Source organism: Branchiostoma floridae, chromosome 15, assembly GCF_000003815.2.
Source record: "Branchiostoma floridae strain S238N-H82 chromosome 15, Bfl_VNyyK, whole genome shotgun sequence".
NCBI lineage: Eukaryota > Metazoa > Chordata > Leptocardii > Amphioxiformes > Branchiostomatidae > Branchiostoma > Branchiostoma floridae.
In genome coordinates this window covers 592,436-614,711 of record NC_049993.1, presented here as the reverse complement: position 1 = coordinate 614,711, position 22,276 = coordinate 592,436, and the positions used below count along the sequence as shown (strand labels likewise).

The 22,276-nt window shown below is 40.9% G+C and overlaps 2 protein-coding genes across 2 annotated transcripts in view; both read left to right on the top strand.

The window, feature by feature from the left end:
- The window catches only part of LOC118431929 (terminal uridylyltransferase 7-like), a gene marked incomplete in the record, with an annotated part of 71,874 nt that overhangs the window by 35,942 nt on the left and 13,656 nt on the right, over window positions 1–22,276 (top strand). The window contains 8 exon segments of the mRNA XM_035843374.1: window positions 404–504; window positions 644–701; window positions 1,267–1,370; window positions 2,235–2,324; window positions 2,936–3,049; window positions 20,032–20,109; window positions 20,816–20,993; window positions 22,012–22,059. Of these exon segments, the coding sequence (XP_035699267.1) occupies window positions 404–504; window positions 644–701; window positions 1,267–1,370; window positions 2,235–2,324; window positions 2,936–3,049; window positions 20,032–20,109; window positions 20,816–20,993; window positions 22,012–22,059 (771 nt within the window).
- On the top strand, window positions 6,941–14,809 carry LOC118431930 (leucine-rich repeat and immunoglobulin-like domain-containing nogo receptor-interacting protein 2). Its single transcript, XM_035843375.1, has one exon. The coding sequence runs from the start codon at window positions 9,986–9,988 to the stop codon at window positions 12,155–12,157; it is 2,172 nt and encodes a 723-aa protein (XP_035699268.1). The 5' UTR covers window positions 6,941–9,985; the 3' UTR covers window positions 12,158–14,809.

Below are 22,276 nucleotides of genomic sequence, written 5' to 3'. Positions count from 1 at the left end.
ATGGCAAGATAGCGAACAACCAATGGAGGAATGGTGTGATTTTGGAAATAATGTAGTAAAACGTTTGCATGTGGGGGACTTACTGTAACTCTGTTAACTTAACATGTAATTTGAAGGACTTTTTGGTCATTTTGGAGCTGCATATCATCATTTTTCATATTTGAGTAGACATTTTTCAGCAAGTAAATGATAGCAAAGTACCACTATGCTAGTTGAATATTAGAGTAGTGATCCTTATTTTAGAGTAGTGGTCACAAATTATAGTGTAATGCACTAGCTAGAACCCTGATTCATTTGTATTATAATTATTATCATAACTACTGTGACTGGTACATTGTAGTTCTCCCTGCAGCCAACAGGAGGCGTCGCTAAGTCAGTGCTCTGTTCCCACCTGTACCTCCAGGTTCCCACCTGTGCCTGTTTGGGTCTTCCATGAATGGATTTGGCTTTAAGGGCAGTGACCTTGACATCTGTATGACCTTGGAGGGTCATGAGACCAGTGACGTGAGTTTTTAAAACTATTGCTTCAGTTTTTATAGTACTGTAATTAAATATGTACTAGCAGTTTATTGACATCCCTTTGATACTAAATAAATTATGTGACATTTCCAAGCCATTATTACCTACAGTAACTCTTTTTCAGGACTTGGACTGCATTGACATCATAGAAAGGCTGGCAAAGCTTTTAAAGAAGCATATAGGTAAGAATATTATATGATATCTGTGTGAAGATAAACACGTAATCCAATTTCTTATGATTTCCATTTATATGTTAGGGAAAAATATCATTGTTGTTTAGAAGACTTAGTCAGGATATGTGTGTCGTGATATTGAAATTGAAATTATGACTCGATATGCATAGTTATGAATAAGTTTCAGCATTATGCATAGTTATGCATAAGGATCCAATGATTATGCATAGTTATGCATAAATGGGGCTTACGAATTCCAACTTTCTGCATGACTATGCATAACCTTTAGAAACTTATGCATGATCATGCATTTCCTTGGAACCTAATACATAATAGTATTTGTACAATTATGCAAATCTAGATTAATCCTCATGGGTCTGTTATTGTTAATGGCTACTGCATATTTCTTACATCAGCACCTATTGAATTTTGTAAAAGTGTGTACTTATTTAGAAGGCTAGTCACAAACTCTGCTATCCGGGGAGCTATAACTGGCTGGCAGATGTTGGGCGGGCTGCTATAAGCGAGTTTTAATCAGGCTAGAATAGCCCTGAGTCTGTCCTGTTTGTTTCAGACTTGTACAACATCCTGCCCATCACCACAGCAAAGGTGCCCATTGTGAAGTTTGTTCACCGCCCGAGTAAACTGGAGGGTGACATCAGTCTGTATAACATCCTGGTACGTTGTCTCATTCACTCAGTGGAAGTCATCTGGGATTTGTAAATTTCATAGAAATCTGGGCTCAGTTAGGATTCACTTCATGATTCTTACTAAATGTGATTTAATATATACAAAAACAATACACATGGTAACAGTTTTTTTACGAATCTCCCAAAGTTAGGCCATGTTGATTTGATTGTATGGATGACATCCTTTAGGAACCTGAAAACTACTGGGAGCATGTAAATAAAAAAGTTTGACCCCTCCAAGCAGTTGCCGTATGAAGTGAAGTGGTCAGGGAGCTTGAACAAATCACTGAACACATAGAGTATGGAACATGTAATGATACATGATATATTAGATTCTAGCAAAGACTGATATGCGGCGAGGATGAGTGAGTGAGAGTGAGAGAGATTCTTTATTATATTTCACATTCATCTTCAGGGCTTGAAATACCACATGAACATGCAAGTTTGTGCATGTAAAATTGGTGTGGTGCACCAGTGCAAGTTGCTTTTATCCACTGTTACCCGACACTAGAATAAGCTTATCAAACACACATCCGTCATCAAGAATGTCCTTGATAGGTAAAAGAAAATATCCCTGAATAAATTTGTTAGAAATCCGGGTAAACAATATTTCAAGACAATTCCATCTCCACAATGCAAACAGTATTCAAGTCATTTATGTTCATATTTTACATTTAGCAATCCAGGGACAACAATATTTTGTGGTATTCTTATGTATACTTATACATTACTTCCTTAGTCTTATCTTTCCATATTGCAGACTATTTTGCTGGCAAGTCTCTGGGTAGAATCTTTAGTTAGTACATGTACCTTTGGACATCCTCTTGTCTAAACCTCTGTATCCCTGTCCCAGGCCCAGTACAACACCCGTATGCTGAACATGTACGCAGCTATGGATGAGAGGGTTCGTATTCTGGGCTATACAGTCAAGAGGTTTGCCAAGGTTAGTTTGTTACTTGTCTCTATAGCCTGTACTATAGTGTGTACTTTATTCAATACCTGTCATTGATGTCAAAAATATGAATGACATATCTAATGAATGTGGACTAAAATGTTAAACAGCATTGTGTGTTATTAGTTCAAGACACAAGAAGGACACACTGAGATAGAGTTGGGTAAGCAGGATAACTTGTCTGACTGCTAGCTATAGGATGGAGGAAACTTGATGTGTGCTTTAAGTAGATGTTTTGATATTAGACAGTTTTATTTTAGGTCACTCATAGTAATATTCGGGGTTTTGTGTATGGGGTGATAGCATTGGTTATGGTTCCTTACCTTCTAGCACATTTTGAATTGAATTGTGTGTTTTCTCAATTGTTATGACATAGGTAAAATACAACACAGTATATTCCGCATCACACTTGGTGTGAACCATCCTGCGGGTCAGAGCACCCTCCGACCTTCAGGATTCTTCCACGGTTGGGTTCGTACAAGTATTGGTGATAAGGAATACAACTGTTGCATTCTTAGTATTGCAGTTGAATTCCAAACCCATATACCCAAATTAACAAAGATTTAGACTGTGATTTGAAGATGTTGTGTCTGTCGCTCCAGATCTGTGAGATTGGCGATGCGTCCCGCGGCAGCCTGTCATCGTACGCCTACATCCTCATGCTCCTGTATTTCCTGCAGCAGAGGAAACCAGCTGTCATCCCTGTCTTACAGGAGGTAGGACATCTTTATAATACTGCAGCTACAGAAACTGCAGCTGTACGACAAACTTTCCTGTTGTCAGGCTGGTACCAATGGACTGATCCTGATCGAACACAATATCGAACATATATAGAACAAGGTAGAACCCCTCTTGCCCACCAACAAGGTAATGCTATGGAGTGCCTCCAGCTTCTGCTTTGACTGAAATTATAACGCCCCTAACCGCAGCTATATCCGCTCCCTTCTCAAACGACTGTACCCAGTGAATAGCCTTAACAAAGAAGGCAGCGCATTTTTTTGGCCCCGTCTGAGAGGATTTTGGGCCAAAAAGGCTAAACTGAAGTCATTCGTTTTTATCAGCTAAATAGCGGCGGCCAGTTCTGTCCAACAAGCACTGTTTTTGACGGAGGTGTTCGAAATAGAACATGATCGAACATTGGGCGGGGCCTCAGGATCGGTCCATTACTCTTAACCTGATAGGGTATGACATGAAGATTCATCTGCTTCTCTGGAACTGTAGTTCCAGATGTTGGGTCCACGGAAGGCGAGGGCTCTTCTGAAGGTTTCTCGCTGGGGTATTCGGACAGCATGTTGATTGCTTGTACTTTGTCTAGTAACTGTTGTTCTTGTGCTTTGGTCACGGCACTAGACAAACATCTGGCGCATGTAGGGTGGGAGTTTGTTGTTCAGAGATTTGTAGACAAGTACGGCATTATAGTATTGATGTGTTGCCTTAATGTCCTTCCAGCCTAGCCTGGAGAGTACTTCGGTTGATGGTGTACTGTGTGGAGCCTTTAGTATGGTGGTGCTTCATTTTATTGTGAGATCAGTGAAGTAAGATTATGGCAGTTTCAAGCAAATGACTTCTCGACCTTTTCGCAATCCATCGTGTATGTCTCTGTTGGAGTTTGAAAATTGTTGCAGTCATTCCTCCATTGTACCTAGTGATCCTTTGGGACAGTCACTGTTGATATTTGTCTTTAGCAGCTATTTGGTACTTACAGTAGATGTCACTATAAGACAGAAGGAAAATGACTATGCTTGATTTACAAAATGACTAATCAATAGACCCATATGAACCACACTGCCTTCATCATTGGTTGATTTTACTCAACCATAACGTCATCGCGCTCGTCTGGAAACAAAGAATGCGTTCCAAAAAGTGTTTGCCAAACCTAGAAGGCAATCCATGAAACACATTAGAAAAATCCATGAAACACATTAGGGGCAAGAACACATTGACCATTTTGTTTTAACAATGGCTGACCAGGAGCTTTGTAATTATCCATTATGTCCATGACAATTAGTTTATCACCTGGTTCAATGGTGATAGATACTGAAGTTAATGTCATGTCTGCGTTATTCCAACACAATGTTATTATATTGTGACACCATGTTTGCACTTACTAGAATGTATCAGACATGTCAGGTATTTCTATTTCTCATTTTGTTACAATTTTGTGGTCCACAACTCTTACTAAAAATTACAAATTAACTTCAGTCATGAATCATGATAGAAAGTGTCAATAGCTGAATTTTGGCCAGCATTCATTGATAGTCATCCAGCATATAAATGTGCTGTACATTTTCCAGTACCTCATGATTTATTCTGACATCATACACAGTCTGTGACAAATGCGCACATGGCCCCAACCACAATGTCATGAAGGAAATTTGATTGGGTTCTGTGGACAGACAAGTGAAGGAAGATTAAAGCCAGTGTCTGGCCAGATGGCACGGCTGCTTTTTCATTAGGACTGCTTCATGTAATCTGAGACTGTGCCAACTCTAGCCTCCATAGCAGGCTCTCTGGGGCCTTTTGTCAGCTCATAATACACTTTTGTTGGCCACTTACTGTATTACTGGATCGCTGATTGCCGGCCGTCGCTTACTGGCCAGTAATCAGCGACCCAGTACAAAAGAAATGACCAGCAGAAGTGTATTATGAGCCGAAAAAAGGCCCCAGAGAGCCTGCATGGAGGCTAGCTAACTGCATGTCTGTATGGGAAGAATGCCAAAGGTCATTATTCAGCAAAATCTTAATAGATCTACAAACAAAATGTATCATTGAATTTTGATGACTCTTTTTTTCAAAATGGTCACACCAGGTAACAATTTTTTTTTTTAATTAGATGAAAACTTCTTTTCTATTAATTACAGATCATTATAAAATATCAAGTTGCGCAAATGTGAGTTTGTAGCTTTCATCATTATATGAAAAACGTAGCTTCCTTGCAGTGGTATGTACTAAAGTGCTATATTTTCGCAAAGAAGAAAATAATATAAGGGGCAATAAAACCTAATGACATCATCCATATGACCCCCAAAAATCAGATTTAGAATTCTTTGATGCCCATTTATCAATAGTCGTTATGACATCATTCCGTCTTAATTCATTGATAAGAAAACAATGGAAGGTCAAAATGCCAATTTAGCTAACCTTAAAACCTTAATGGTCACCACGTAACAAGACCTAGAGGTCATTTCAAGGTGTGACCCAAAGTTCAAGGTTACAGGTTACATTGTAACTGTAACAGCATCTCTTTACCCTAGGTCAGAAACATCATGATTGAGATCAGCTCAATTGGTCACTAAGACTGAGGACTAACTAATACCCAATAGGTGAAGAAGGGGTTAAGAAGACTGCTCAAGAAATTCCCTACCCCATTCCTACTGCTGTCCTTACGTTCTCACATGTCATCTACTGACTTGTTCAGAAAACCCCAAAAGTGAGCCCATTAGAAGTCCACTCATAACACATTCATGTATACATGTACATGTATGGCATATTGTAGCAGTTGTCTCTATAGAACACATGTTGCTCTATCAGGTATGCTGCCATCTCCTGATACAGCTTAAAACATGCATCAGTTCTAAGGCTGGTGCCACGTTGTCTGTCTCTCTACAAATGTATGTCTCTCTCCAACAAACATGACTCTGACCCCATGCACATGAAAGCCGGTCCAACCTCTGGGATGGTTTTGTTCAGTCTTGCATCACAGCGTCTCACATCGGAGCAGTAGGTACAGAAACAATCTACCTTTCCCCACTCCACTGGGACCTTTGAGAAGATCATTAAAGATTAACCACTTTGTAGATGGATAATTTAGCTAATAAATGACAAATGCATATAGGAGCAGGACTGGAGAAAATGTCAGCAGGCCTTTGGTGCTCTGATTACCACTACTCCATGAGGAGAGGATGTGGCAGGGATGTGACAGTTGGCACATATACATGTACATGACTGTATTAAAATTTTGTAGTTTTCCATTTCTGTATTGTTCTCCTTACTGCATACACATTTGTATATCTTACACAAATTGGTGCTTTATTAATGACCACCAGCTTCACTGCTGGCCTGACAAGTTTGTATGACTGGCATCTTTGTTGCACAAGAAAATGTTTGAATAAGATCACAATAAGATTGTAATAATTACAAGTCAAAATGTCCTCTTTCTGTTACCTGACAGGCTTCAGTGTGTTCTGTTAGGTAGGTCACAGAAAATTAAAAAAAAAAAACTTAATTAGATGCTGAAGACATATTGGTAAAGCGGGTGAATTTGCAGGAATTTTATCCAATTACAAATTGTTATATATTGAATGAATAACTCACAGCTTATTACTAGAATAGTCTGCCTCATTATTAATCAAACCCCTGCTCAAATTAGCATCGTTATTAATAAACAGATTTGCTGAAAGTCTGTTCTTGTAACCATCTGAGACCACAAAATGATGGATTTTGCAAATTGATGTAGAAAAAATTACCTGTCCATCAAAAATGAAAATAGAAATGGATATGGTGTCACCACAGTGCACCAGTATAACTGGGCTAAAGGTTGACTTCATTTGCTGTCATTCATTGGCTGAATGCTATCATGTGAGACTTTGCATTTTCACAGTCAGGCTCAGGGCAAGAGGGGGGGGTCAATACCCAATGGTTTATATTATATCTGACTGTACAGATGTTTGATTGGGAGCTGCAACCCGCTGATTACTACAGTTTCTTTAAACACCATCTTCGATGCAAAGTATCAAAATGATAAAGTACCAAAAGGTTAGAACCTCAAGTATGCTGAGGAAGACGTTTCGTTTTGCCCAGTCATGATCATGAGAAAAAAAGGACAACTTTCATGTAGACAGACGGACATGAAAAATCCACTGTGGCAATAAAAATTGAAAGGTTAGACCCTCCATTATTCTGAGGAATATGTTTAGTTTTGCCCAGTCATGAGAAAAAGAGACCATTTTAATGTAGACATGAAAAATCCACTGTGGCAATAAAAATTCATTTTTCAGTGCCTGGAACTGGTTCATAGCTGGAATCCATCCAAGCAAGTGTCTATAGTGTTGAGTGAGTGTTTGCCATCTGCTGCCTGTATCCATGCACATGTAGGTCCCAGCAATATGCTGAGGGATGACTTCTGGCAGGCACAGATAGGGGGACTGGGAATGAGACGGGACATGTCTGTGTAAGAGGCAGTAAATCAGGCTGTACTGTGAAGTGGGACATCCAGAGGCGATGTCAGGAGATGGAAGTGGAGACTTGAGTAGAATAGCAATGGGCAGGTCAAACCCTGTGGACTTCGGTGTGTACAGTATCCATGCAAATACTTGCAATTTATTCAGGGTCACAGGACTGTGAAAATTTAAAAAATTGTTTAAATCTTCACAATATTAAGTATTTGAGTCTGGAGGTTAGGGACCGCTATGAATATTTCCAGAATTTCACAAATTTCAGCTCTGACCTGCATTTGGTTGTAATACCAGTACTGGGGGCCAAAATATACTGTTTTTAAATTGCCAAAAAAACTCAATTAAATCATTTTTAAGGCAGATATGATAAGAATGAAAAACATAAACGCCTGGGGGTATATCTACCCTTATCCCAAATTTCAGGTTATTCGGTCCAGGAATGATAAACTCTGAGATGAATTGCTGTGAAGATTTGACAAGAAAGAATTCAAAAAAGAACCAGAAACATTACGAATACAATATATTTCAACCATACCGGTGGTATGGCTAAAACATATTTACACCTAGCCTAGAAGATGATATTATTTTCTTTCATTAAAACATAATTTCTTCAATCCTTTGGTGCTGTATGTTCAACTGGGCTCCTGGCTGGATTAACATCCTCTGATCTTCTCATTTATTTGGGAAATTACCTCAAGTCATGATCATGTCACCTTTTGGATAATCATGACGGATATATAAAAGGTAAAAGTGCACACTTTAATGGAGAAGATACTGTGGTTATTTGCCAATACTTGTATTTGGGAACTGTGCAGCACGAAGTGTTCAGCATACTAATATACATGCATGTGCAGTGTACACGTATACATATGTGGAAGGAATTACAATTACATTCAAGTGGACACTAAGCTAAGGAGAATGGCTAGTCGTTTATTTTGACTTCCTTCTCATCGTTTTATCTCCCATCTAGCCACACAAATCCATTACATGTCCCTTGGTTTGGACACATTGTAAGGTAAACTATAAGATTTCCACATTGTGGATTTAGCAAAAAGACATCCTGAAAACAGATCTAGATGGCAAGGAAGAAAGCTTGAATCTGTATTTACTCCATAGAATTAAGTGTACCTGAACATGGTCCCAGGCTCTTTGCTCAATTGTTGTTTTTCCTTTCAAGCATATTTTTAAATCCAACAACCATTGAGTGATGGCCAGACTTGAGGTGATTTACATGTAGGGTGGTGCAAAGGAATATTAATGGTGTGCCTGATTTTCAAAGAGATCGGATGGCAAAATTTTCAGCATTTCGATGATGCTTTCCATCTGTAGCTGACAGTATTTTCTGGAATTACCAGCATGCAACTTTGCAACAGGTCTCCCTCTGGCGGAGGTAATCTATATCATTGGTGCATTAGGTCTGCCAGGAAGTGGGCCTAGCATGTCAGTTGTTTTTTTATGCAAAGTGTACAGCCATGTGTGATTGTACATATGGTTTGGTGTACATAACACTCTTGGTAAACAGCATAGAGAAACTTGGGTATTAGCAATGATAAGCACCTTTGATTTTCATGATAAGGAATTAGCTATGATAAGCACATTGCATGATAATGAAATTAGCAAGGATGATGACATCATTATTCAACACAGAATATTTTGATACAGAGAATAAATTAACAGCTACATTGTACATGTACTAGGTAACTACTGACTGTAGCAGTTAGGCCTTCAGCTGCAATTCTGTCCTGCAGGATTTGCATATGATATCAAGTAACACACACGGAGAGAGACGTATGGTAATACATGTACAGATGTGTATGTTGCCATGACAGCAGCCTAGTTACTGCCCACCATAGGGCCTCGGGGAGCATAATCTCATTACGCTGATGTCACACATAATAAATGCAGCATAATCATCCGTTAGCAGTGTTGTTGTAGGAACCACACGGGCCAGACCGGTAACACATCATTAGAGCGGTCTGCCATGGGTTTTTGTGTGGAGGTGGAATCTTTAATCAGGTGTTCAGTGGAAATTCATCCCAGTACAGCGCACTCCTGACATGAATACAAATGAGCAGCCGTGATCAAAGGCAAGTGGAGGGAGACAGGCAGTGACGTTCATTTCTTCAGTGCACGGACGGTCTGTAGTCCTGTGTGTTGTTTTGCCAGGAGGAACTGAGGGAAAAATGTGGAGCCCTCGTCAGGCACTGCTGGTTTTGGATCACTTCATCTGCAAGGATGGCACCCCAGCATACGACATGAGACTGGTACAGTAGCCAGGACTCCCGTGTTGTTGTTACATGCAGAACTGGCTGAAGTGAGATTTTACCGGAGGCTTAGTCAGCAGAATATTGACTTCTCACCAACACAGTCAGAATGTAAGAACTCTGCCTGTCTGGATAACTGCTGCTGGGAGCTCGAGCTCATGTTGTTTAGCACTATCCCGATGTGATGTTTTCACCTATGAACAAGATTCGCTGAATGAAAATGGCCCCTGCAGTAGTGAGATGTGTTGTGTTGGTGCTGGCTGTGACGTATTGTACAGGGAAGGAAGGGAACTGTCCTACAGGCTGTAAGTGTAACCATTCCCTCAAACTACTGACTTGTAAAGACTCCAGGCTGAGGAGGATCCCTGTGGCCCCACAGTGGGAGGTCCACAGGATGATATTCCGTGGGAACCATGTAGAGAGGCTGACCACACAGATGCTGGCCAGCTACCCCCAGCTACGATATCTCAGTCTGGATTGGAACGAGATTCAGGACATTGAGGAAGGTGCTTTCCTATGGCAGAAAAAATTACAAGTGTTGCATCTGTCTGGAAATAGGATTGGACATGTGGCCCCGTCCATGTTTGTAGGGTTGGAGAACTTGACCCGGTTAGATTTGGATGCCAACAGCATCACCACCATTCCCCCCGGCACGCTCCAGCCCCTGTGCAAATTACAGATTCTAACCCTGGTGGGGAATGATGTCAACTTACTGCCAGGGTCGGTGTTCCGTGACTTGCCGAATATCAGGAGAATCGCCTTGTCGGGAAGAAAACTATCAAGCTTGCCGACTGAAGCATGGAGAAATGTGGTGAGTCTCCGCACATTACATCTTGTTGATTTTCCAATGGAGAGGCTGGTGGGAAAAGCCTTCTCTGACTTACCGAAGCTCACGGGCCTTTTCTTAGAGCGATGGGAGCAACTTTCCTTAATTCCTGATGACAGTTTTGTTGACATGAACTTAACAGCACTATCCTTAGCTGGAGGGAGTCTGAGCCACGTACCCGTCTGGGCCATCAATCATCTAATCTGGCTAACGAAGTTACGATTATCGGGCAATCCAATAACCAGTATTCCCCACCGCGCGTTTGCCAACCTCACCATGCTTCAGGCTGTACGACTAGACCACATGCACTTAACTGAAATCAGCATTGGTGCTTTTGCCCATCTCTCCAATCTCAGATTGCTGGACTTGTCATATAATTATTTGGTTTCGCTGCCCGTAAGGTCATTCTGGGCACCAATATCTATCCACCACCTTGTCCTGGCTGGAAATAACTGGCATTGCAATTGTGAGCTGCAGTGGATCTTGGATGAAATGGCAGGAGCTTTCATCCATCACACGTCCAAGCTGGTGTGTGAAACTCCAGCCCATCTCCATGGCATTGACATGCTGGAACAGCAAAGCTATAACCTAACATGCCAGGGGCCTCAGGCCCTCATAACACAGGGACACAACATGTCTGTGGCAGAGGGAACTCTGCTGCAGTTACAGTGTGTCACCGCAGGGGACCCCCTCCCCACGCTCTCGTGGTTCAGTCCAGCTAACACAAACCATACAGCAGACCCACAAATGAACAAGATGGACTTTGAAACAAACACAAAAGGCCGGAGATACCCCGTACTGGAAAATAGAACATTGAGCATTCCAAATGTTACTGACAAAGACAGTGGAGTATATACCTGCTACGTGGAAAATGAATTTGGAAGTGCTGTGGCGGAGATCAGTATTGTTGTCACAAAATTGGGGGAACGGGATAAAGACCAGATAGACGGTTGGGAAAGTGATTCATCTGCTCTTGCTGACCAAGTGCCAAGTGACAGTCATTTGAATGCTGTGGATGATGATGGAATGGCATCAGCACGAAGATTGAAACAGCATTCAGTAGTTCACAGGATCATCCAGCCTGCACTGCTGAAGGGGGCCCAGAGTGCATTGGTGCCACAGTCACAAACACAACCACAAGGGTATGTAGCTGGTGATGACACGTATCCGTATGTAACAGATAGTGATGCAGTAGAAGATGATGTCCTGGCAGTGTATGATGAGGACAGTACGGGGAAGCCTGCTAACGGAAGTCGTATGGGACAGGTAGACACTGGGTCCCTCCCTCAGAACTCCGTCAACCCCATCATTGTGGCCAGCCTGCTGGGAAGCGCCACGTTCCTGGGAGTTGTCGTGTTCTGTATGATCTTCCTTCTCATCATGAGCTGCATTCGGCCCAGCCACCCCGATCGGGAAGAAGCCGTGCACACGCCGCGTCGACAGCCAACCGCAGAGCAGAGCCAACAACAGCGCAGAGACAGCAACATTACCAGCTCCATGCCCAGCAAGATGCAGACAAGAATGGAGCTGTATCAGCACGCAGAGATCCTCCGAGGATGACATGTCAGGTATTCACACGGATATCCTCCTGAGAACCAAGCCTGACTTACCCCAGCTTACGTATCGGAGCACAAGATTGTGCAGGAATACCTACAATGTACAGATGTGCCCATGGTAGCAAGGGAGACAAAAGACTGCAGAAGGCTGCAAGCCACTTGAAGATAATTTAACTAAAAAAAATGACAAGCAAAGGAAATGCTCTTATTCCTTACTGTGCAAGAAAACAGGGACAGTATAGTACAGCTGTCAGTCAGAGGTCACATGACTAAAGAGACTACAAACACCAGATTAAAGGCAAAAAATGTATTTGTGAAGATAAACCTGCAAAAGGTCTGTTTTGTATATTTCAGTAGACTTGTAGCCCAGCAAGGAGTACTTTGTCTTTCTGTGCTTTTTTCTGTAGAATAGTTTGATACTGTCTCTATACAACTAATACTAGGATTGTGTCTAATTTTATTGTTTATTAAGTTGTTTGCTGCTCATGCTAAATGTAGATTGCACAGAGCTTGTAGAGTAAATCATTCACATGATTACTACTGTAAAGTAGCTGTACAGAAGGTACATGTACATGTAACAAAACATGTTCTTTGATAGGAGTCATGAACATTTGGTATCTCTAACTATGGTTGTGCTGGACTTTCCTGTGGCTTTAAATGGGGTAATTTGTCAGATGACATTGTTAGCTAACTTACAAATGTATGTAAAAATAAGAGCTGTAAGGGAGGACCTAAGAAACTGATCAGAATTTCACAACAAAGCCAGGTAAAATCTTCTATTTAGGGATGTTATCAAGAGTTGTCTGTTTCCTGAGGGAAATGTGGAAAATTCCCTTGTTTTCAGACTCCTGGAAGTTGCAGTTGTAAAGACATTTCCATGACTGTATGTGTATATAAGTCACATAGGCCAGGGTGCTGACAGCAGCCATCTCATTGGCTGGTGATGAGTTGGATAAACTTCATCAGTACCAGTAACTACTGTAACTTATCACTGCTCCTAGATAACTGGATTAGGCTGCCAAAGACAACTGTGAAACATGTCTTGTCTTGTTTTCCACATACTAGATTAGTGATGAATAGTTCCATGCAGTGATTCTTGACTAGATTGTGACAATGCCAGACATGGTTTGACTGTACTTATGAATCAATAATTATAATAATGGGCATAAGTATAATGTAGTGTGAAGAGACCAGCCATTGTACAATTTATTGAAAATGCCATGCATCTGAACAAGGTGTGATCGGAGACAAATGTTATGCCCATGACTTTATCAATACCACCTTGTTCGCTATATCAAGGGTCGCAATATGGTTGTTAGCCTCCAAATTTGACCAACCACACAGCAGACATCGTCAATTGAGTTAATTCTGCCCTGGCTGTCCCCCCCCTCCCCAAACATACCATTGATCAAAGTTCCCCACACATTAGGATGTCTTTTCTGGCTGGTCCTTCACAGTTACATGCCATTATTACCACCGAAGATGCAAATGAGATCGTCCTCTGATCATCGGGCTTTGTGTAAGTCATGTCTTCTCCATATACACATGTAAACAGAAATTCAGCAAAGTTTCTGTGCAAAAATGGGTTACATGCAGTCAGATGAGATCTATTAGTGTGCTTAATGTAAATGTGTAACGGTATGAAATACCAATAAGAGACTGGCAAGTCTCTCACTAAATACCACAAGATGACAACAAGACTTCACTTGAAAATGATGGTGGGGCCTGTAAACCAGGCGGACTTCAATTAATTTGAGCTAAAAGCATTAGTAAAATAGAAAAGAAAACACATAAACTTTAGAATCAGTATGACAGTGCCATGATTATTCTCTTGTCAGGGCCTCTCTGGGTTACTAGTTCATGTGCACGGGAGAGCGTAACGTTAATCGCAGACATTACAGAGCTGTCCAGAGGAACTTTATAGTGTCACCCGATGGATGACTGAATTGAGACACTGTTTTGTTATCAATCATTCAATGGCGGAAATTTGAACAGGATGACAAAAAAAATATATTTTTTGGAAGGATTTTTGCATCAATGAGGATTGGGCTGATGAAAAAAAATTGAGCTGGCTAGAGCCCTGGCGGTCAGTTTCGCCAACACAGAGCAGCATGGCAAAGTCTCGAAATGCAATAATGCATGCCTTTTTTGGACATGTGAAAACAGAGGGATCAGTGCATGGGGTCATTTGGTGACTCAGTTTTTTAGGCCAATAGATGGAGAAGTACAATGTACATGTATTAGCAACATGGACCTTAGCATGGACCTTGATATCTTCTGTGTGGTAATGAATTGACTGTATACAATGTTTTGTGACAGGCATGTGTGTTACAAATGTTGACGTTGTGCCCCAAACAAACCTACATGACTCAATTTGTACAGTCTGGATATTAATGATAACAACTTTGTGTCTGCAAATGATTTTCATTCATGAATACATGGGTGTTGAGATAACTCTTTAGTTGTCAATAGTAATTTGTACACAGTAATACTATATGTACAAACCACACGTTGTCTCTATGTCATTCAATAAAACTAGGTGTACTATCTATTTTCAGCTTTCAAGGACAATATTCCTTCAGCCAATATGTATTATGTACCCAAGAAAGGCACTATACACTTAGAACCAGAAATTAAATGTAAAGAGAATCACAAACTTTGCTTGTCTGCAGTTTGATTCACAATGAATATATTTTTATGAAAAGAATTGGGGAGCAGAGTACAGCAAACAGGTTGTTTCATTCAATTTGTTTGTCAACCACTGAGCCCAGGTTAGTCCTTTGACATGTTCTTTGGCAGATATTTGAGTGATGACATCTGGTCACTAACCTGCAGTGAAATCACCAAATTTGTATACAGGATAGACATTTTGTTGTCATTACTGAAGTAGAAATCTTTTTTTTTTTGGCTTTCCACACCAGTTTCTGACACCAGAAAATACAAAAATTTATGAAATGGCATTGAAACACCATTTTGACACTTGGCATGTTTTGATTTCCACTGAGCAATTTCACCGTCCAGTGAAGCACCAACTGTTAAGTACATGAGGTTTACAGTCATTATGTTAAGGTTTCCTACCTGGCTAAATTGGCTTTTTGACTTTCCATTGTTTTCTCATCAATGAATTAAGAAAGAATGGAATTGCAATAAATATTGATAGATGGGCATGAAAAAATAATTCTAAAAAAAAATATAAAAAAAAAATTTGGACCATAATGGATGACGTCGTCAAATTTCATTGACCCTAATGTTATTTTTTCTATGATAAAATACAACAATTTGGTACATGCCACTGCAATGAAACCATGTTTTTCATGTGCGTAATGATGGAAGCTACAAACTCACATTCGCACATCTTCGTACCTAATTATCTGCATCATTAGATAATGATTTTTTTTATTAGTATGAAAACAATTACAGGTCATTGGATGAGATGGACGGATGCCTATTCTCATCAGTTACAAGAATATCCATGCAACATCAGAACAAAACATAAACAGCAAACAAATGTCATCAACCTTATAACATGGTGTTTTGTGCTTTCTAAATATTTTGATTACTTGATGTCCAAATGAATGAATAATTGATTGAATAAACTTTGATTTCACTCTGCCCACTGCACGTAACATTATGTACTGGAATTTTAAATCTGTAATTCATTTCATGAACAATGGTAACAAAACTAGCTGATACATGTCCTTTTCTGCTCATACATATCAGGATGCGTAGAGCAACAACAATGCCTTCAGTGTGTAGCTAATGCAGTTCTGTCCATAGTGCTGAATAGCTTGCTGCTGTGCCATTAGGTTTCCATTAACATGCAAATAGCCAAGAGTGACATGCTACTGACCAGTCCAAGTTCTGTCCAGTGATTTGTATGCTACTGACCAGTCCAAGTTCTGGACTCAAATCTGTATGCAACTGACCAGTCCAAGTTCTGTCCACTGATCTGTATGCTACTGGCCAGTCCAAGTTCTGTCCACTGATTTGTATGCTACTGACCAGTCCAAGTTCTGGACACAAATCTGTATGCTACTGACCAGTCCTAGTTGTGGACAATGATTTGTATGCTACTGACCAGTCCAAGTTCTGGACAGTAATCTGTATGCTATTTACCAGTCTGACTTCTGTCCACTTATTTGTATGCTACTGACCAGTCCAAGTTCTGGACACAAATCTGTATGCTACTGACCAGTCCAAGTTCTGGACAGTGATCTGTATGCTACTGACCAGTCCGACTTCTTTCCATTGATTTGTATGCTACTGACCAGTCCAAGTTCTGGACACAAATCTGTATGCTACTGACCAGTCCAAGTTCTGGACAATGATTTGTATGCTACTGACCAGTCCAAGTTGTGGACAGTGATTTGTATTCTAATGACCAGTTCAACTTCTGTCCACTGATCTGTCCGCTACTGACCAGTCCACATTCTAGACAGTAATCTGTATGCTACTGACCAGTCGAGTTCCTTACATTTAGTTTTCCACATCTATTTTATCTATTACCAATTGATGTATACTTAGTCCGTCTGCTTTTGACGTTGTTCAACGGGTGTTCAACAATCCATACACAAAATGCATAAGCTCCTGGTAGTGTACAAGTCGCTTAACAACATGCTACCAGCCCACATGGGTGAACTTTTTATGACATGCCGCGAAAACGCAGCTAGAGCTACCAGACAATCTTCAACCCTGAAGTTGATTGCGCCCCGTGTGAGCAGGGAGTGTGTGAGGAGGTCGTTAGCGGTGGCGGGTCCGGCAGTCTGGAACGTCATCCCAGAAGATGTACGGAATTCTCCCTCTTTGCGAGCCTTCCGACATGGATTAATTTCGAACTGCTAGCTGATATCGATATTATGAGTTTGAATTTGATATTATTATTGTATCTAGTGTAAATAACTGTATTAATGTCTATTTTGTTTATCTATTTATTTTCTCCCGTGACACCTCCCCTCAACTGGTCCTTAACTGGTCCCCTAGGAAGAACGGCCTACATGTTGGCCGATAGGGCTTATCAGTATAAATAAAGGTGAACTGAACTGAACTGAACTGGTCCAGAAAACCTGCATCTGGATTCGGACCATTCATACCAGATATGCAAATCCTGGTACGAATGGGGCCTAGAAATAAGTTTATAGTAATACAAAGGTGTATGGCCAGCTGCCCGAGTGATTCTGGTGTAGTGCCCTTGCCCTGTACTTTTCATCTCCATCATGATGAATGGTTCGTTCATTATCAAAGTTGTTCATTATGCCCTCATCCATCCATCCAGAGTGCTTGTCAGCATACATCAGGGTTATTTGGAAAGCTGCCCATTATTATGATTCAGAGTGCCATTCAGAACTGGCAAATGGGTTCCTGGCAAAGCTGTCCATTATGTCAATTTTGAGTGCCCATCAGACTGCAGCAAATGGAGGGAAGGGCTAATTAGATAGACTTTTCTTTGGGTTAATGGTTGGAATGTACTCGCTGATATTGGTAATGTAATCTGATGGATTTAACATTAGAGACCTAATCCATCCTCTTAGCTACTCTCAGGATTATGTGGTATTATTGCTGGCAAGGGCTATAATATATGAGATTTAAAAAAAGATGCTTTCATTCTATAGGATGATCTACATAAATACATACATAGGATGATCTGAAAGGATTATTTACTTACTTTTCTTTATTATCAAGTTGTTCAAGGCAAACACTACCAACTAGCACATTGGTTAAGGTAGGTCTTGAGTTTGATCCCCGGCCGAGTCATACCAAAGATAGTACTTGCTGATTTCTCTGCTTAGCACTCAGCATTTGGAAAAGAGTATGGAAGTTGAACACACACCACTACCAGTGGACTAGCCCCCTGCTGTAGTGATTGCAGAAAGTTGTGTGGCCCAGGGCTACTGAAACGGAGATGGGCGCCGCCCTATGTGCCATCAGGCGCGGGAAGGACCTTGACTGACTAAGTTAACCACCATGATTGATGCATTTTGAGTTTCAGTGGGCAAACAAAGCATTACTGATTTTGGGGGGATAAGGTCGTACATTATGCATGCCTACTTTGTTACAATAAATCCTGAAGCAATCAAGAGTCACATTTTTCCATTTACTTCCGTGTTGTGAAGAATTATTTGACGTAGTTAGCAGTAATGGACTCAATTTGGTGGTGCATCTCCTGTGTAACAGATAACAGCATCACCCTCTTATTTAGACAATCAATAAGGTCAACTACGTGCTCAGCGATATCTGGTAGTTTACTTAGCTGTACTCTGCACCAGACTTTTTAACCAAATCAGCAAGAATCATCAGCCATCTGTACTCAATATCATGTACGTTTCAGGTTGCTGCAGACCCAAGGCCCTAATTTTGACCTTTGCAAGTACGCTGTACGTTCTAATATTTCAAGGTTTTCAGTTGCTGAACGTGAATTTAGTTAGCATGATTTTAAAGATGATACATGGTAAGAAAATTCTCATGCTGAGGAAAAAAGTCCGGAGAAAGATTCCCCAAAGATCCCTGGGCATGCCAAGACTTTTGTCTTTTTGATGTATTGCACTGTGCTATGATTAATGATTGCAAGGTTGATTTTGATATTTGATGCATACAGCAGTAGGCAACCAGTTTTCACGCCCCAAAACTAGGTAGCACCAGTTTCAAGCTAAGTTGCGCCAAATAAAATGTGGTTGTGTGGCTATTTGGTTACTGTAAATGCATTTAAGTTCGCGGGGATTTAATTTTTCGGTAGCGGGAAAAATGACTTTTTGCGTTGGTTTTCATTTCGCGGTAGCACTATGCACTGTAGTCTTGTACTGCCATGGAAAAATGTTCGCGGTGGTTTTAAGTTCGTGGTGAAGCGGCCAGCACGAAAACCGCGAACATTAAACCAGCGCGAAAGTTTCTGCATTTACAGTACCCTGCAACAAGCATAACCATGATGAAATGTTTTAGTATAGTTTCTTGTGATAGTATTATACATTAACCAAATGTAATGGGAGCTGTAAAATGTAGTCATAGCACTTTAACTTTTGTCCCAGCTACCATTCATGCAATGACATACTAACTGTAATGTAGAATGAGAGAAAAGTGGCACTTAATGTATTTATTTATTTGTTCAGCTGTTTACAAACAGCCAGGGCTGACCAACTAGCCGTAGGCTATTATCAAGGGCTAACCCTGTACATGTTCGCACATGTTTGCACACGACAGGTTATACCGCCCCTTACGGGGTGACACATCTTTGTTCTGTCTCATGCTCTTTATTTCAACCACAAACTTAAAACCACTACAAACACCCCATTTACTTATTAATAAGCAGTACCGAAAAATTAAATCCCAGCAAACATTTCCCATTTTACAGTATATTTGTAACATTAAAGCATTTCGAATTTAGTGGGCTATCTCACAGGACATCACTCTTTTCCTTTGTTTTCAAAATATTAGATATCGCTTTTAAGAGTAAAACATGTTGTACATTCTTGCAAAATGACTTGTTCTGTGTACAATGTGTCGTTGAAGTATAGATTTTAGTGTGCTGACCACAGGGAATCTTAGGTCTGAGTTTTATCTCTACAATGATTAATGTTACTGCTATTGTTATTGGTTGGGCTGACTACTCTGTATTCACAGCCAGGGGCTTAACCCTTAAACTACCAAACCCAGATATATTCCGAACACATGTATACATGCCCTGTGTGCCGTGCCTGGTTATAATCGGGATAGCGTATTCCTGTGAGGAAGGTTAATGTAAAGTGCCTTTCATACGGGCATAACATAGGGCATTTAAGGGGTTTTGAACCCAGGACCAAACGCCCACACAATGCCACTGCAATTGTATAACAGAATGACATGACAGACCATGAACCACAGGCTAAAACCCTCTCCTTGTATTCCCAGTTACACGATGGCCAGCCCAAACCAGAGAAGATGGTGGATGGTTGGAATGCCTGGTTCTACGACGACCTGCAGTCGCTGGTGAGATAAACCATAGCAACATACAATACAGTGGAGCATTTGTTGGACCGATCAGATTATCAGTCATGTTCATTTTTAGGTAAAGAGTAATATCTCAAGAGGCCTAGTATTTGCAGTCTAGTGTCTCTCTCTCTAGACTAAAAAAAATTGTAGTACTATGTGTATTACCATAATCAGGTCTAGGATCAGGTCCTGGATCAGACCTGCACTTGAATTTTCTGTATTGGTACCCACTCCCATGCAATAAGAACTACACAAGTCTGACCCTTACCTCTAGTGGACTGCACCAAGGAAATAATCATGGAACTGAATTAGAAACTAGAGTACAGGGACTTCATACCTCCATAAATAGATTTTATGTAAATGTGATACAGTACACATAATTTTGACACATGTCATGCCATGACACATACATCATGCAGGTAAGGAAAAAGTGGGCAAAATGGACCAGTGTATCACAGTATCTGACAGTTCTGGCAAAAACAAAGTCAGCAGAAGCTGTTAGTGATAACCCATTTATTATGGTTCAGAGAAGGACCTCAAAGGTCAGAAGGGTGTATTTGGTGTAACATTAAACTTTATGTTGAATGATACAACAGCTACTATTCTTGTTAGAGAGAGTAATGTAACAAAAATACAATCATTGTTGTATGTTTGTGTCATGAATGCTTTAAGAATGGCCAGTGACATGGAATTTGCTCCTCAGCCCCAGAAATGGCCCCACCTTGGGGAGAACAAGGAGACGGTCGGGGCACTCTGGATCGGTCTGCTCAGGTTCTACACCGAGGAGTTCAACTTCCGCGAACACGTCATCTGTATCCGCCAGTCCGCCATTCTCACCAGGTTTGAGAAGATGTGGACATCCAAGTGTATAGCAATAGAAGGTAAGGACAGCCTGCTATCACATTCAGGTTTGAGAAGATATGGACATCCAAATATACATATTGATGGCTGTTTCTTCGTATCCGAAGATCAATGGTAGGCAGACAGGTTGATTAGACGACCAGTCTGCCTGGCCTGCACGTGACTTTTTAAGGTGAAGGAGGGGTGTGCACTTCCTTCTCCACCCTCTCGTCTACTGGAGCACTAAGTCCTACAGGGACAGAACTGTTTTGCCACGTAAGACGGCCCCAGCAGATGCAGGTTTATTATTTGGAGTTTCCATCTCCTAGGAGGACTTCCGACCAAGGATGCAAGGGGTTCCTCCTACCCCTGACTCGTGTGTCATGGCGGGTGCGTCATGCCTGAACATGCCCCTATCACCACAACAAAGGCCTGTCACTGCCACTAGCTGCAGCTATGTACTCATTTTTACACATGAGTTAGGTGAGGAAAGTCGTGTAAAGTGCCTTTCCCAAGGGCACAAGATCGGTGACAAGGCAAGCGGATTTGAACCCCGGACCTCTCGGGCCTGAGACCAACGCGCTCCCGATCGTGCCACGTGGTCCCACACAAATACATATTAAAAGTGATTGAATAACATGACTCATACTTGTGACATGTTGTAATGTAGAATGAGAGATAGCTAAGATTGAAAGTTAACATATTGTTTACAGATATATATAAATGCGCATTTGTGCATTACGGTATTTGCATGGTGATTGGGATTGCATGATGATTGCACGCTGCAAACTTGTGCATTTGCTTGTCCAGTGTCTGGTTAAAGGTGCTCAAAACTGAGGTCTGTCATTTCAAAATAAAGACTTTTAAGTTAAGTTTAAAAACTGTGTAGCAACATTCTTTGTACACGACCGTTGATGTGTTTTGTTCAACCAATGTTTCGATGACCATCATTCACCTTTCTGGGGCCAATTCTGAGTGATATATGTTTTCTGTTCACGGAGAAATGTGACACAGTATCTTTCAAACAATATAAACAATGCTTTATCATATTTCTTGCAGACCCCTTTGACCTGAATCATAACCTTGGAGCTGGTGTGTCCAGGAAAAGTAAGTAGGGTTGACAAGTGTACCTACATTGTAATTGCAGGTCAATATTGGTGTAGTAAAAAAGCGCCTCCTACTGAAGGAAACACAAACTACAGGAAGATTTCATTGATCCTGTTGAAATTCTGGAGGTGTTGGCAATGCAAAAGGCAACCTAAGGAGGTTAAAAAAGTTCCTTGCAAACAAAACACATCATTACCATGACAACATAGTGTACTTC